Source organism: Numenius arquata, chromosome 3 (assembly GCF_964106895.1).
Source record: "Numenius arquata chromosome 3, bNumArq3.hap1.1, whole genome shotgun sequence".
Classification (NCBI taxonomy): domain Eukaryota; kingdom Metazoa; phylum Chordata; class Aves; order Charadriiformes; family Scolopacidae; genus Numenius; species Numenius arquata.
Window position 1 is genome coordinate 43,547,653 of NC_133578.1, and position 12,724 is coordinate 43,560,376.

The following is a 12,724-nucleotide window of genomic DNA, read 5'->3' on the forward strand; positions in this document are numbered from 1 at the left end:
GCACCCACAGCGCTTCTTAAGGCACACCTGTTTCCATTAAGGGATGTTGGTGGACCATCTGCCAGGGCTCTGTGAGCACCAGCAGGTCTTAGTGGCCCTGGCCAACCTCACTGTCCTGGTTTGAGCAACACAGGACTAATTTCTCTTCTAATGCTGGGGAAAACTGCACATTTAGAGAACTCTAGTGTCTGAATTTGTGAAAATATTTACTTTATAGCCAGCTATGGGATGCGGGATTCAAGGTCTCAGTGGTTTTGAGCCTTGCCAGGTACAGGGATGAGGAGGAGTGAGACCTGGGGACTTGACCCAAGCTGGGCAACAGGATTATTTCGTACCATGAATGTCACATTCAATATATATTGGAAAGTTTGCTGTGTTTGTTATAGGTCTTGCTCCATCTCTGACACAAAGTCCACCCCCAGTGGGTAAAAAGAGGTGAATCAGGTGTTTTTTCCCAGAGGAAAGCTGGCAGTAGGTGTAGGACAGCAATGCAGACCTGCCTTGCAAAGGCACTGTGGTCCCTTGATGGTGGTGGTCCAGAGAACTCCTTGCCCCGGTGCCGGACCCCTGAGCCCTGCCGTTCCTCCCCAAGCCACAGCACTCGCAGTGTCCCACATTTGCTGTCCCTGCTGGGAGTGCACAGCTTCCTGCTGAGAGAATGGGCTGACTACAATCCTTGTATATTTTATATTAGTATCAGGATCAATACTGCTTCTTTAGTATTACTTTATCCTATTAAATCTAGTTATTTTTCAACCTCGTGTTTCCTTGTTTTCCCCGATTCCCCTTCCCAGATGGGGAGGAGTTATTCAGTGATAGAAAAATTGTCTAAACAACAATGAATTGTTATGAGTTTCTCAAACCATAACACTCACCTTCTGCTCGTGGCTCTGTAGGCTCCACTTTAGGTCAGCCCCAAGCACCTGTGTTTGATCTTAGGCTGTACCTTTACCTGTGTCTATCTCTGTCCCTGTCTAACCTCCCTGTGCATAAGTGGACCTTGGACCTATGCTGCAGGTAGCCTTTTCCCCAGTCCCGTCTCCCAGATGGACTTTGGACCTACACTGCAGCCTCGTCTCTTGTTCAGCCTGCATCTCCTGCTGCTCCAAGGCTCCCCGAGGCTGAACCATACTCCTTAGCTCATCTTGCCTGGGGCTGTCACCAGAGGCTGCCCATGCTGCCACTGCCTCCTCCCCTAGGTGCTCTTTTAGGGAGGCCACCCATGGCTCATCCTGCCCCTGACTCGTTGGTCTTTGGCAGGGAGCTGGGATGGAAGGGGATGCCATTTCCCTGTTGAGCACTGAGTCTGAAGCACAACAAATGCTCAATTACACACTGGACCTGTTTTGATACTAGATGAGTTATTTTTTTCCATTTCAGCTTGAGCATCTCCATGCCTCCTGAACTGAACAAGAGGGGTTTCTTTCTGCCATCTCTTGCGGAGATTGTCAAAAATCAGTGCCCTCCCAAAAGCCAGTAACAGACTTTTGGCCCTCCTAGCTATTCACTGGAGATGATAAGTATCATCAAAGACAAGGCAGCTCGAACAATTTTTGCTGGGTGAAGGTTTGCCCCTACGCTGCCCTGATAGATCTCAACAGCCAGTGTTTCACCCTTCACACATCACTTACTCCTAGCTCTGGGTTTGCAGAAGAAATGGATACCAGCAAACCGGTATAAACCCACAGACGCTCATTTCTGCCTTTTGCTTTGATAGAGACACACAGCTGAGCTTCACAGTTGGTGATTTCCTATGCCACATGGGAGGTTGGACTGAAAACCCGCAGAAGTCCCTTCCCACCAAGACCTCTGTGAGTCTGTGTACAGTGGGTGATGAGAAAACCAAGGTGGATGAGCAGGGAGAAAACAGGTAAAGCTGTATGCTTTTGTTCAGTACAGCTCCAGGCACCTGATTTTGGGGCCTGGAGCTCAGGTAGGACATTGACAGCCCCCTCCCTGCTGCATTCAGCAGCGCCAGAGATAGCGCCAGAGATACCCCTACAGGGTATTTCATTTTTTGGCTTGAAACAAGTGCAGTGCCCCAAGCCTGACTCTACCTTGCAGGAGATGCCCTACAATGCCTGTTTGCTTAAAATTGCTCTAGGTCTTGCTCCATCTCTGACACAAAGTCCACCCCCAGTGGGTGGAAAGAGGTAAATCAGGTGTTTTGTCCCAGAGGAAAGCTGGCAGCAGGTGTAGGACAGCAATGCAGACCTGCCTTGCAAAGGCACTGTGGTTTGTAGGGTCTTTCTGGGGAGGAGAAGTCAAGGAGGAGAGTGTTGGGGGCAAAGAGGGGCTTTGGCCAAACAAGAGATCATGTGTGCAATTCCCAAATCCGGTGTGTCCACAGGCTCTTGAAACTGCCTTCCCGCAGCCCTGCCTGCCACTGAGGCACCCTAGAGCTGGGGAGCTGATGGTGCTGGTGGCTGGGACACCTTCCTCCCATAGCTTCCCCTCTCCACTTGATGGAGACACTGAAGTGCAATTTCCAGGGCTGAGCTGGATCTTTGCCTGCCTTATTAAAAAGCATGGCTAAATTACTGGGTCTCTACAAATGGTCTAGCAAGGTCATGAACAAATGTATTAACACACTTCCCATCAAACTGACATCAGCTCTGCTGACCTGGGACATTTTTGATACCATTAGCTGCTTCTGCTTTGCCCCTTAGCAAGAACCGATCATGTTTCATTGCAAGAATTTATCCCTGGAATTTGCAAGCAGCTTAAAAAAAAAACCTCAACACATATAACATGTCTGGGTCTGGCTTTCTATCCTTAACAGCCCTGCCTGCAACATGCTGGCATGTCAGGCGAGTCTCTGCAGGAAGAGGGTAGGAAATACTCAGCAGTGGAGGCCATAGGGCTGTCAGGATGCTGGAGAGGTGACCAGGGAAACGGATGGGCTGACTCTTGAGGACCACCACTCCGTGTTCCTCTGTACCTGCGTGGGAATAACAGAGCTGTTCCCAGGAGGTGGAGCTCTGCTGGATCAGTGCAGAAAACAGCTGTTTGACACCGACATCCTACATGGCGTGGCTGCATTTGGTGGTGGTATGAGAGCCGGAGAGGGACTCTTTGTCAGGAAGTGTAGTGACAGGACAAGTGGTAATGGTTTTAAATTGGAAAAGGGAGCTTTAGATTAGATATTAGGAAGAAATTCTTTACTGTGAGGGTGGTGAAGCACTGGAACAGGTTGCTCAGGGAAGCTGTGGCTGCCCCATCCCTGGAGGGGTTCAAGGCCAGGCTGGATGGGGCTTTGAGCAACCTGGTCTGGTGGGAGGTGTCCCTGCCCATGGCAGGGGGATTGGAACTAGATGATCTTTAAGGTCCCTTCCAACTCTAACCATTCTATGATTCATAGATTCATAGATTCATAGATTGGTCCAGGCCGGAAGGGACCTCCAAAGGTCATCTAGTCCGACCTCCCCGCAGTCAGCAGGGACACCCCCAACTAGACCAGGTTGCCCAGGGCCTCGTCGAGCTTCACCTTGAATATCTCAAGGGAAGGGGCCTCAACCACCTCCCTGGGCAACCTGTTCCAGTGTTCCACCACCCTCATGGTAAAGAACTTTTTCCTAATATCCAATCTAAATCTCCCCTTCTCCAACTTAAAACCATTTCCCCTCGTCCTGTCACTGCAGGCCTTTGTAAACAGACCCTCCCCAGCTTTCCTGTAGGCCCCCCTCAGGTACTGGAAGGCCACTATGAGGTCTCCCCGGAGCCTCCTTTTCTCCAAGCTGAACAACCCCAGCTCCCTCAGTCTGTCCTCATAGGAGAGGTGCTCCAACCCCCTGATCATTTTCGTGGCCCTCCTCAGGTCCATGTCCTTTCTATATTGAGGGCTCCAGACCTGCACACAGTACTCCAGGTGAGGTCTCACCAGAGCAAAGTGGCAGAATCACCTCTCTGGATCTGCTGATTCTATGATTCTGTGAGTTACTCACTCAGGGGAGGATGGTAGGCAGGGGTCAAAGGGGTCTTACAGGACAGAGCAATAAAATAGCAAGTCATGTTCAGTGTAGGTAACTGTAAAAGTGATGCAGGTGGGAATATGCAGTCCCACACAGACACATAAAACATGGGGCTCTGAGCTGAGCCTTGCCCCTCAGGAGCAGCATCTTGTACCTGAAAATGTCAACTCAGCAAGGATCAAAAAAGGAAAGTGGTGAGGAAAGGTGGAGAGAAGAAAATAAAAGACATCATTTGGCACCGGTATGAATGCACGGTTTTCTCATCATCCTTCTTGTCTCAGAAAGACCACGATGGAAGAGAAGGCTAAACAAGGACAAAGATCCGAATGACCACAAGTGGTGGAAGCCAGGCTTTAAAATCAGATCAGACAAGGTGGTGCTTTTTGCAGTGATGCTTGGGCCATGCAACTTGTTGCTAAACAGTGCTAAACATTTACAGGGATTCAAGGGGAGCCTGGAAGAGCATTACTAAATAGGAACCATGTCTGGCTGAGGAAACCTCCTGGGCTGAAAGTAGCTGGAGGCCAGGAAAGTCCTCAGGTGAAGTATTAAATTTGATTGCCCCATCCTTAGTCTTCCTGGGGCTCTCGCCTACCACCGTACCGCCACTCTGTGCTGCGTCACATAGCTGCCTACACCACCAATGCTGTTATGAAAACACATGGTTTAACATGGTTTTGTCCCACTGGGTTATAAACAGGCTTGGTTTTTAAGACAAAGAATTTATGGTAAAAAACAAACCATGGTTAGATGTGATGTCTCTCTGCCTGTTTTAACAGTCTGTCTTTTGTGCTCATAGTTGCCTGCTTCTGCCACCTCTGTTTTCACCAAAGCAGCTGCAGGTAGCTCTTGGGTGGAAGAGCAAAAGCTTTGGGCACCATTAGCACAAGGAAATGCAAAGTGAGAGGCAACAGGCTGGCTGTTCCTGGATGGGGACCGGCAGAGACATCAGCCTCTGGAAGGTAGGGAAGCTTATCTTGCAAAGGCTTGGAGTCACAGCATACAGGGGTACCTGCAAGGTTAGGAAGAAAGGGAGGTTTATTCCATGGAGCGGGACTCCCCGGGCATGGTGACCCTCTGGCCATGGTGGCCTAGGGACACAGTAGCTCCCTGGCCCATGAGCAGTGTTTCCCAGGATTTGGTGACCCCTTGGGGACGGTGGCCCGTGGGCACAATGTTCCCCAGGATTTGGTGGCTCCCTGGGGACAGTGACCCTCCGGACACGGTGGCCCCGGCCCATGGTGGCAGCTGTCCCCTGCGCATAGCGACTCCCGGACGCGGTGACCCTGGGACCGGGTGCTTCGGCTCCACCATTGCGCGGCCGCTGCTCCGGCGGGGGCCGATCCGAGGTCCCCGGCGGGGCGGTGCGGAGCCCGGGGCGGTGCGGGGCCCGGGGCGGTGCGGGGCCCGGGGCCGCCTCGAACCCCGCCTCTGAGCGCCCCTGCACGCCGTCGGCTCTCTGCCCGCCCGGTGCTCGGCGCTGCCGGCGGGATGTACGCCGGAAGGAAGAGGAAGAAGCCGGTGCCGAAGAGGTGGGTGCGGCGGGGGGTGTCGGGTGTCCTTCGGGAAGGGTGTTTCCTCCGGTAGCAGCAGCCCCGCAGCCGGTGGGAAGGTGGAGAAAGCCGGGGCAGGTGTGTGGGATGGGGAGGGTGACAGAAAGCCCGTCTGCTAGAGCCAAACTGGTTATGGGACGCTGTATTAAGATGCTCTGATGAGGGCGTTGAAGAAGCAGAAGAGCTGGGGAGACACCATATACTTGGGCTACTCTGTTTTAATTAGGGTTAATTGGAGTTAATGCTTTGTAGGCTCTGGCATGCTGGATGAAAAATAAAAATCCCAATTATGATTGTCCTGCATTCCTGCTGTTCCTGTGAGGAAGCTTGTTGGGGAGTTTGAGATGCTCGGCTGTCCTCTTGTTTGAGTTGTGGGCTCACTTATGTTTCAGTCCCTTCATAAATCAAATGTACAGCAATTGTTATTTACCAAAAGATCCCCTATTCCTCAATAATTAATTAGCATCATGCTCAGTAGTTGTTTCATAATGTTCTCCTGATGTGTCACTGGAGTTTCCTGACTTTGGGACCCCCATGCCTTCCCCCATACCTGTTCTGAAGTCACATCAACCTGTTGACCGGTGTGTGTTATCGGGTTACTGGGTGTGTAGGAAATAAAGGTATATATATTTCTGGGTGCCACTGGGGGGAGGCAGATGAGCTGGGCCCAAATCTGGGATGGAGGAGGGAACTTCAATGTTATAAATGTATGGTGAGATGTTAAGCTGAGCCCAAGCCTGGGCTGAAGGAGGGAGCAGCAGTGTTATAAATTTACAGTGAGAAGGTGAGCCTTTTAAATGCCTCTCTTGGGTGTTTATTAGGGAGTCTTAAGGAAGTGGTGGGGCTGCTGTGGCCAGACTGAGGATTTCAGCTGGATTCGTGTGGCTCCGGATGCGGGAGAAAGTGTTTCTTTGGAGCAGAGGAGACCTCGATCCCTGGTACTGCTGGGAATTGGAAGAGATTATTTTCTTCTGTGACTGAGCAGGTTTTGCAGCAGGGCCCTGCTGGGAGAGGCCAGGAGGAGCAGGGCTGGGAGCTGTGGGACGTGCAGCCAGCCAGGTGGGGAGGGAAGGATGGGGTAAGGGAGTTCTCTGCTCCCTCTGCAGTGCGCTCATGGATTTTTACTTATTTAAAAAAAAAAAAAAGTAATAAAAATTAGGAGACTATATCAGCCCAGGCAACCTCAACTGTTTTTAGTAGTTAATAACCCTTGGCACTTGCCAGCTTGCAAAAGTGGTAATCTTCCTGCTGGGATCCTTGTTCAAAGGGCAGCTGGGGAAAAACAACACTGCAGCAGTGGCACAGCCTTTGCCCTGCTCAGAGCAGAGCTTTCCCCGCGGCTCTGCTCTGTCCCCTCTACACGGGGGTCAACCAGCAGCTTTTCTCAGCAGCTTCTTTGTGAGCTTCGTGGCAGGGCTCCGCTGAGCTTCGCGCTGTATCTGTTTCTTAAGACTGCTACCTTAGTGCTCCTGCAAACAGAATGGGGCTCAGACCTCTTTAAAATGCCTTCTCCTTGCTTGCTGTCCAGGTGTTGAGCTGCTTTGTTGAACGCCAGGGTTTGGTGTGTTGTGCTCAGGTGGCAGCACTCCCTGGGACAGCCTCGCTTGGTGCCTGGGGCTGGCAGAGCCTGCCGGAGCTTTGTCCTGCAGTGTGGATGGAGACAGCGCTAGGGGCTGGGGGCTTAAACGGCATTTAAACATCTAGATCAAGCTTCACTGTTTCTGTGAGTGGGAGCAAATGTTGTTTCCTGCGGTCCTCACCTGTGCAGGTTCTCTGGTGGCTCTCTGGTTGTGCTCAAGCCAATGCCTTTCCCTTGGTAAGCGTGTGTGTGATGGGGGCTGGCAGTTTTCCTGGCCCTGCTTGCTCCCCTCATGGGAGCTTCGTAACTGCCTGCTAGAGAGTGAAGAGACGGGTCACCACTTGGAAGTCGTTTCCTTGTGGCATTCCTAAGGATGGAGAACTGCGGAGACTCTGGCCCCAGGAGTTCCTGGGCACAGAGTGCAGCATTTGCCCATGGAAGTGGGCTGCCAAAAGAGCTGCCTGGCATCACTAGAGCCATTTTACTTTTTGTCATCCCCCCTCTCAAGGGTGGCTGTGAAGCTGTGCAGCAGCTGTGTGGGAAGCTCTACAGAGCTCTGGGAAGCTCTACAGAGAGACCTAGATAGATCGGATCATTGGGCCAACATCAATGGTATGAGTTTCAACAAGGGCAAGTGCCAGGTTCTGCACTTGGGCCACAATAACCCCGAGCAGCGCTACAGGCTTGGGGAAGTGTGGCTGGAAAGCTGCCTGGAAGAAAGAGACCTGGGGGTTCTAATTGACAAGCGGCTGAACATGAGCCAGCAGTGTGCCCAAGTGGCCAAGAAAGCCAACGGCATCCTGGCTTGTGTTAGAAACAGCGTGACCAGCAGAAGTAGGGAGGTGATTGTGCCCCTGTACTCGGCACTGGTGAGGCCACACCTGGAGTATTGTGTCCAGTTTTGGGCACCTCAATCCAAGAGAGATATCGAGGTGCTGGAGCAGGTGCAGAGGAGGGCAACGAAGCTGGTGAAGGGCCTGGAAAACAAATCCTATGAAGAGCGATTGAAGGAGCTGGGACTGTTTAGTATGAGGAAGAGGAGGCTGAGGGGAGACCTCATCACTCTCTACAACTACTTGAAAGGACACTGTAGAGAGGTTGGTGCTGGTCTCTTCTCACAGGTAACTAATGACAGAACGAGAGGAATGGCTTCAAGCTCCAACAGGGTAGGTTTAGACTGAACATTAGGAAAGAATTTTTCACAGAAAGAGTGGTCAGACACTGGAACAGGGAGGTGGTTGAGTCACCATCCCTGGATGTGTTTAAGAGCCGTTTAGATGTGGTGTTGGGGGATATGGTGTAGGGGAGAACTTTGTAGAGTAGGGTAGATGGTTGGACTCGATGATCCCAAGGGTCTTTTCCAACCTAGACGATTCTATGATTCTATGACATGCAGGAACAGAGATCCTGGGGTGTCCTCCCTTAGCCTTCTGGCGCTTCCCTGCTGGCTGTGTCACAGCCAGAGTACTTCCAGGGCTTGGCCAGGCTATCCAAGAGACCTTTTTACACCTCTGCATTTTACCTACTCCTATCCAGAGCTCTTTGCTCGTCTCCATCTCATTTTCTCTTCTTTCTGGCTGTTTGGGGGCTACATTTGGATAGTGAGTGGGCAGAGGACTTTTCTTTAAAGAGTATCCAAGGAAACTCAGAATAATTTTCTTCACCTCTCTCTTTTTTTTTTTTTTTTTAATGAGGTAGTAATTTTTTCCTTCCTGATGAGTGACTGTGATTTCAAAAGTGTTTAAGCCACTGGCTAGTGGAGTGCATAAAAGCACCAGTGCTAGTGTGTCTTCCCCAGCTTGTATGGGTAAATTTGGTGATGAGTTGTACTCAACCTCTCTGAGAAGCAGGGTATGTCCCTCCTGGTGTTTATATTAAACAGCACGATTAAGCTTTTACAAAGAGATGCTACAATTTTTCTATCTGTGCTTAGAAGACCCCTTGGTAGCTCTCTGCAATGAAAATCCAACAGGTATCTCGCTGCATTTCATTTAATACTCATTTCCTCTCTTGTCACACATGTGAGCAGTCCTGCCAGATGAGATTGGAGAGTGGTGGTAGCAGGGAGAGCTTAAATTGCTGCTAAATACTGGCAGATCCTGTTCCCCAAATCTGCTTTAGAAAGCAAGGATGTCTGCAGAGTGGGAGTTTGTGGCCAAATTACATCAAAACAATATGGGGTTACATGTTAGGGGATGCCATCTAACCAAATAGAGAGTGGGGGTCTAAGGGGTGGTTATTTTCAAGCTAGAGAATTCAAATTGACATTAAAAACCAAAGCAGACAAGATGACATCCAAGACTTAAAGTCATTAACTAACCTCTTTCTGCTGTGGCTGTGACTTCAGTTGTAGCTTGTGTAATAACTGCAGCTAACGGGGGCAGGTCCCCATATGAGCTGAAGGCAGATAAGAGCTGCTCTTGAGGACCCTACTCTTTCTGCAGGCTGAGAATTGGTCTCGGAGCCTAAGTTTGGCATCAGATGTTGTTTTAGGTTGGAAATGCCTGTCTGAAAGGATCAGGAATCAGAAGATTGGAAGGAAACAAATTTTAAAAATCTACTGTTTTCTAAGTGCTGTTCCCTAAACCTCCCTATGTAGTATCTCTTTGTCCAAGTGCTGTCATTGGCTTTCATGTGTTTCTTTTTGCAATACTAGTAAGTAAAGCAATAGATTCAGGCTCTGAGCAGTCAGAGGAAACTTAGGAGAAGCTAACTGCAATAAATTCAAATAAAGAAATGTTTTTGGACTTTCCCACTTTCCACTCCTGCTATTTGTTAGCACGTTCATTGCCAAGGGCTATTTGATCCTGAGCAAGCAGACCAGCTGACTGAATCCTCTGAGCAGCTCAAGGTAGTGCTTGCTGTGGTGAGGACCTCATGTGAGTACATGGAGGATGGCCAGGGAGAGTCCTGCTGTATAGGAAGAGCATAGGATGAGGAAGAAGAGCAGAAAGGGCACACAGAGGAGAGTGTGGGTGGAAAAGACTAACCAGGCCTCCAAGAAATGCTCTGATGGCTTATAGGTCTCTGCCCTTGCTGTCCCTTTCCCTGCCAGTGTTCAGTGGTGGAAGCAAGGATGGGAGCAAGGCTGTAGTATCCAGCTGAGCTCTTTCAGCCAGGCTGCACGTTAAGGTTCCCCTCTGAGGATTGCCCCACGCTCTAGCTGGAGAGTATCATGTGTGGGGCTGCATGAGGTGACCAGCTGGGATGGCAATGTCTCTTCCAGCCATTGTCTTGTGGGCTTGCTGGAGCTTACTTTTGCTGCCGCATGGGTTTACCTTGGCCACCTGATGTTGTACTGTTGTTGTGGCTGCACTAAAGTCAACACTGGGTTTGGAAAGAGCCTGTTGGACAGGCCCAGTTTGATTAAACTCTCCTTTGCCTCTTCCAGCCCCAAACCACCACCCCCTGAGGGTGTGAAATCCAACGCCTCCAAGCGGCATAGAGACAGACTCAACCAGGAGCTGAACAAGCTGACTGGCTTGCTACCCTTTCCTGAAGATGTACGCATCAGGCTTGATAAACTCTCTGTTCTTCGACTGGCTGTTGGATACCTGAAGCTGAAGAGCTACTTGATGGGTGAGAGTCTGTGTTGGTGTTGTGAGGGGTGACAAAGCTCCTGGGGTCAATTCCCACTGCACAGCTCGCATCCCATCCTGAGACATGTGTGCCTTGGGATAGACAGTTGTGTCTCCTGAAGATAGGATGGTGATGAGTTGTGGTATGGGACCCTTGTTTGTTAATGCATCAGTGATGGGTACTGATACAGCTGAGGTACTGGCCTGAAGTTGCCCTGGAAAACTGAACAGGAAAGAGCCACATCTCCAGAAATGTGGAGGAATTAGCATCTCCCAGTAACCATTGCCATGTTCAAGGGACATAGAATCATAGAATGGTTAGAGTTGGAAGGGACCTTAAAGATCATCTAGTTCCAACCCCCTGCCATGGGCAGGGACACGTCCACTAGACCAGGTTGTTCAAAGCCCTGTCCAGCCTGGACTTAAACCTCTCCAGGGACGGGGCATCCACAACTTCTCTGGGAAACCTGTTCCAGTGTGTCACCACCCATCTACTCAGGCCTTTTGCTGCAATGACACAGATTTTTATCCATGTCCTCTCTGGAAGGGCAAGCTGCACACTCAAATCTAATACTCTTCAGTCAGTTATGGGTGGTTGGTGTCTTGGAAGAGCAACACCCTTGGGGAAGTGAGACCACTTATCTGGGTCTTGTAAACTGAGTCACAGAGGTGGGCAGGAGGCAAGCAAGTGATTCAGGAGAGGTTGTGGGAGTGTTGGGAGTAGAGGACCCTGGCCCCATTGCTTTTGGAGTGGGTCTCTGACAGAGAAATGGGTTGAGGGGGAGCAGCTTGGGTGCCCACCCAGCAGCTGAGGACTACCTGCAAAGTCTCTCCATCTACTTCTCATTAGCAACCATACTACTCCTCCTTTATGTCCAAAAACCCTCCTGTGTCCCGCTCCCACCAGCATGTGGTGAAAGGAGCAATAGATAAAACTGTCCTGCTGAACAGCAACATTTCCCTCATCTAACTGAACTGCAGTTTAAATTAAATTGAAAATCCCTGGGATCTGTGGGCTACTCTCTCAGCTGGGCAGGCGGAGTAGGAGATGTTGCACAGGGGGGCTCTGCTCGTTGAGGTTGGCAAGTTAAACAAGGCTGCTCCTGAGGCCCTTGTTCAGTTTGGCATCTTGTTAGCTCATTTTTCTCCCCTTTCTTGGGTGAGGGGGAGGAGGGGGGAAGGTGTCTCATACATTGGTGGTTTGCTGCACTTGCCACCCTGGCCCTGCTGGGCTCAGCTGTGGTGGGTCTATTATATTTCTCTAATGAGTGTTTCTATGAGAATGAGGTTGATGCCTCATATCCAGAGACCCCAGTTCATATTTGCCGGATGGAGGGTTGAGCTGATGTGCTTGGAAAGCCAATCTCCTTGTGTTTGCCTCTCTGCAGCCCTGCCGCTGTGGAGACCGTGGCACAGGGCAGCAGCTGTAGCGGGAGAGTGATTTTGGCCAGACACCACTGCTATTTTGCTTCTGTTCTTGGCAACAGGGACTTTCTTTTGTATTGTTCCCTGATGTGCATGCAGCTCCCTTTCCCCTGCTCGCAAGGTCACAGCAGCAATTGCCCTCTGGATTTTCAGCAGTCAATGTATCTGAGATAGTTACGGCTGGTGAAAATACTTGTGCTGAGGGCTCCAGGGTTTTTCGGCAGACCTTGACTTTGGGGAGTAGGGATACCTTGTACACACTACACATCATCTGATGTGATGCTGCCTTTATCAGCCAGAAAAATACTGCAAATAGGAGGCCAGCTGAGCTACACTGGGTGCACAGACCTGCCAGCTGCACCTGTGCCCCAGTCGTAGCCAACAGAAGTTTTGTCCTGATGTGCTCACACCATACCCTGCTGAGGAACCTCTCCCAGGCCCAGGAGTTGTGGATGGTTCAGCTCCTGCTCCTGAAGCTCACACATGGTGCTGCAATGGTGAGATCTCTCCCACAGAGCTGTTTTCTCAGGTGGGAATGAGAGCAGCTCCCTTGTGTTCCTCTGACTCTCATCCGTGGAGCAGTGTTGGAGCATCACAACAGTGTGTTGTCTCTGCAAA

At 50.6% G+C, this 12,724-nt stretch overlaps 1 protein-coding gene across 1 annotated transcript in view; it reads left to right on the forward strand.

Annotated features, from left to right (window-relative positions):
* The first annotated feature begins 5,462 nt into the window (after positions 1 to 5,462).
* LOC141463477 (aryl hydrocarbon receptor-like) overlaps positions 5,463 to 12,724 on the forward strand; it is a 29,183-nt gene continuing 21,921 nt past the window's right edge. The window contains exons 1-2 of the mRNA XM_074145905.1: positions 5,463 to 5,503; positions 10,495 to 10,682. Coding sequence (XP_074002006.1) covers positions 5,463 to 5,503; positions 10,495 to 10,682 — 229 coding nt within the window. The remainder of the gene's footprint in view (positions 5,504 to 10,494; positions 10,683 to 12,724) is intronic.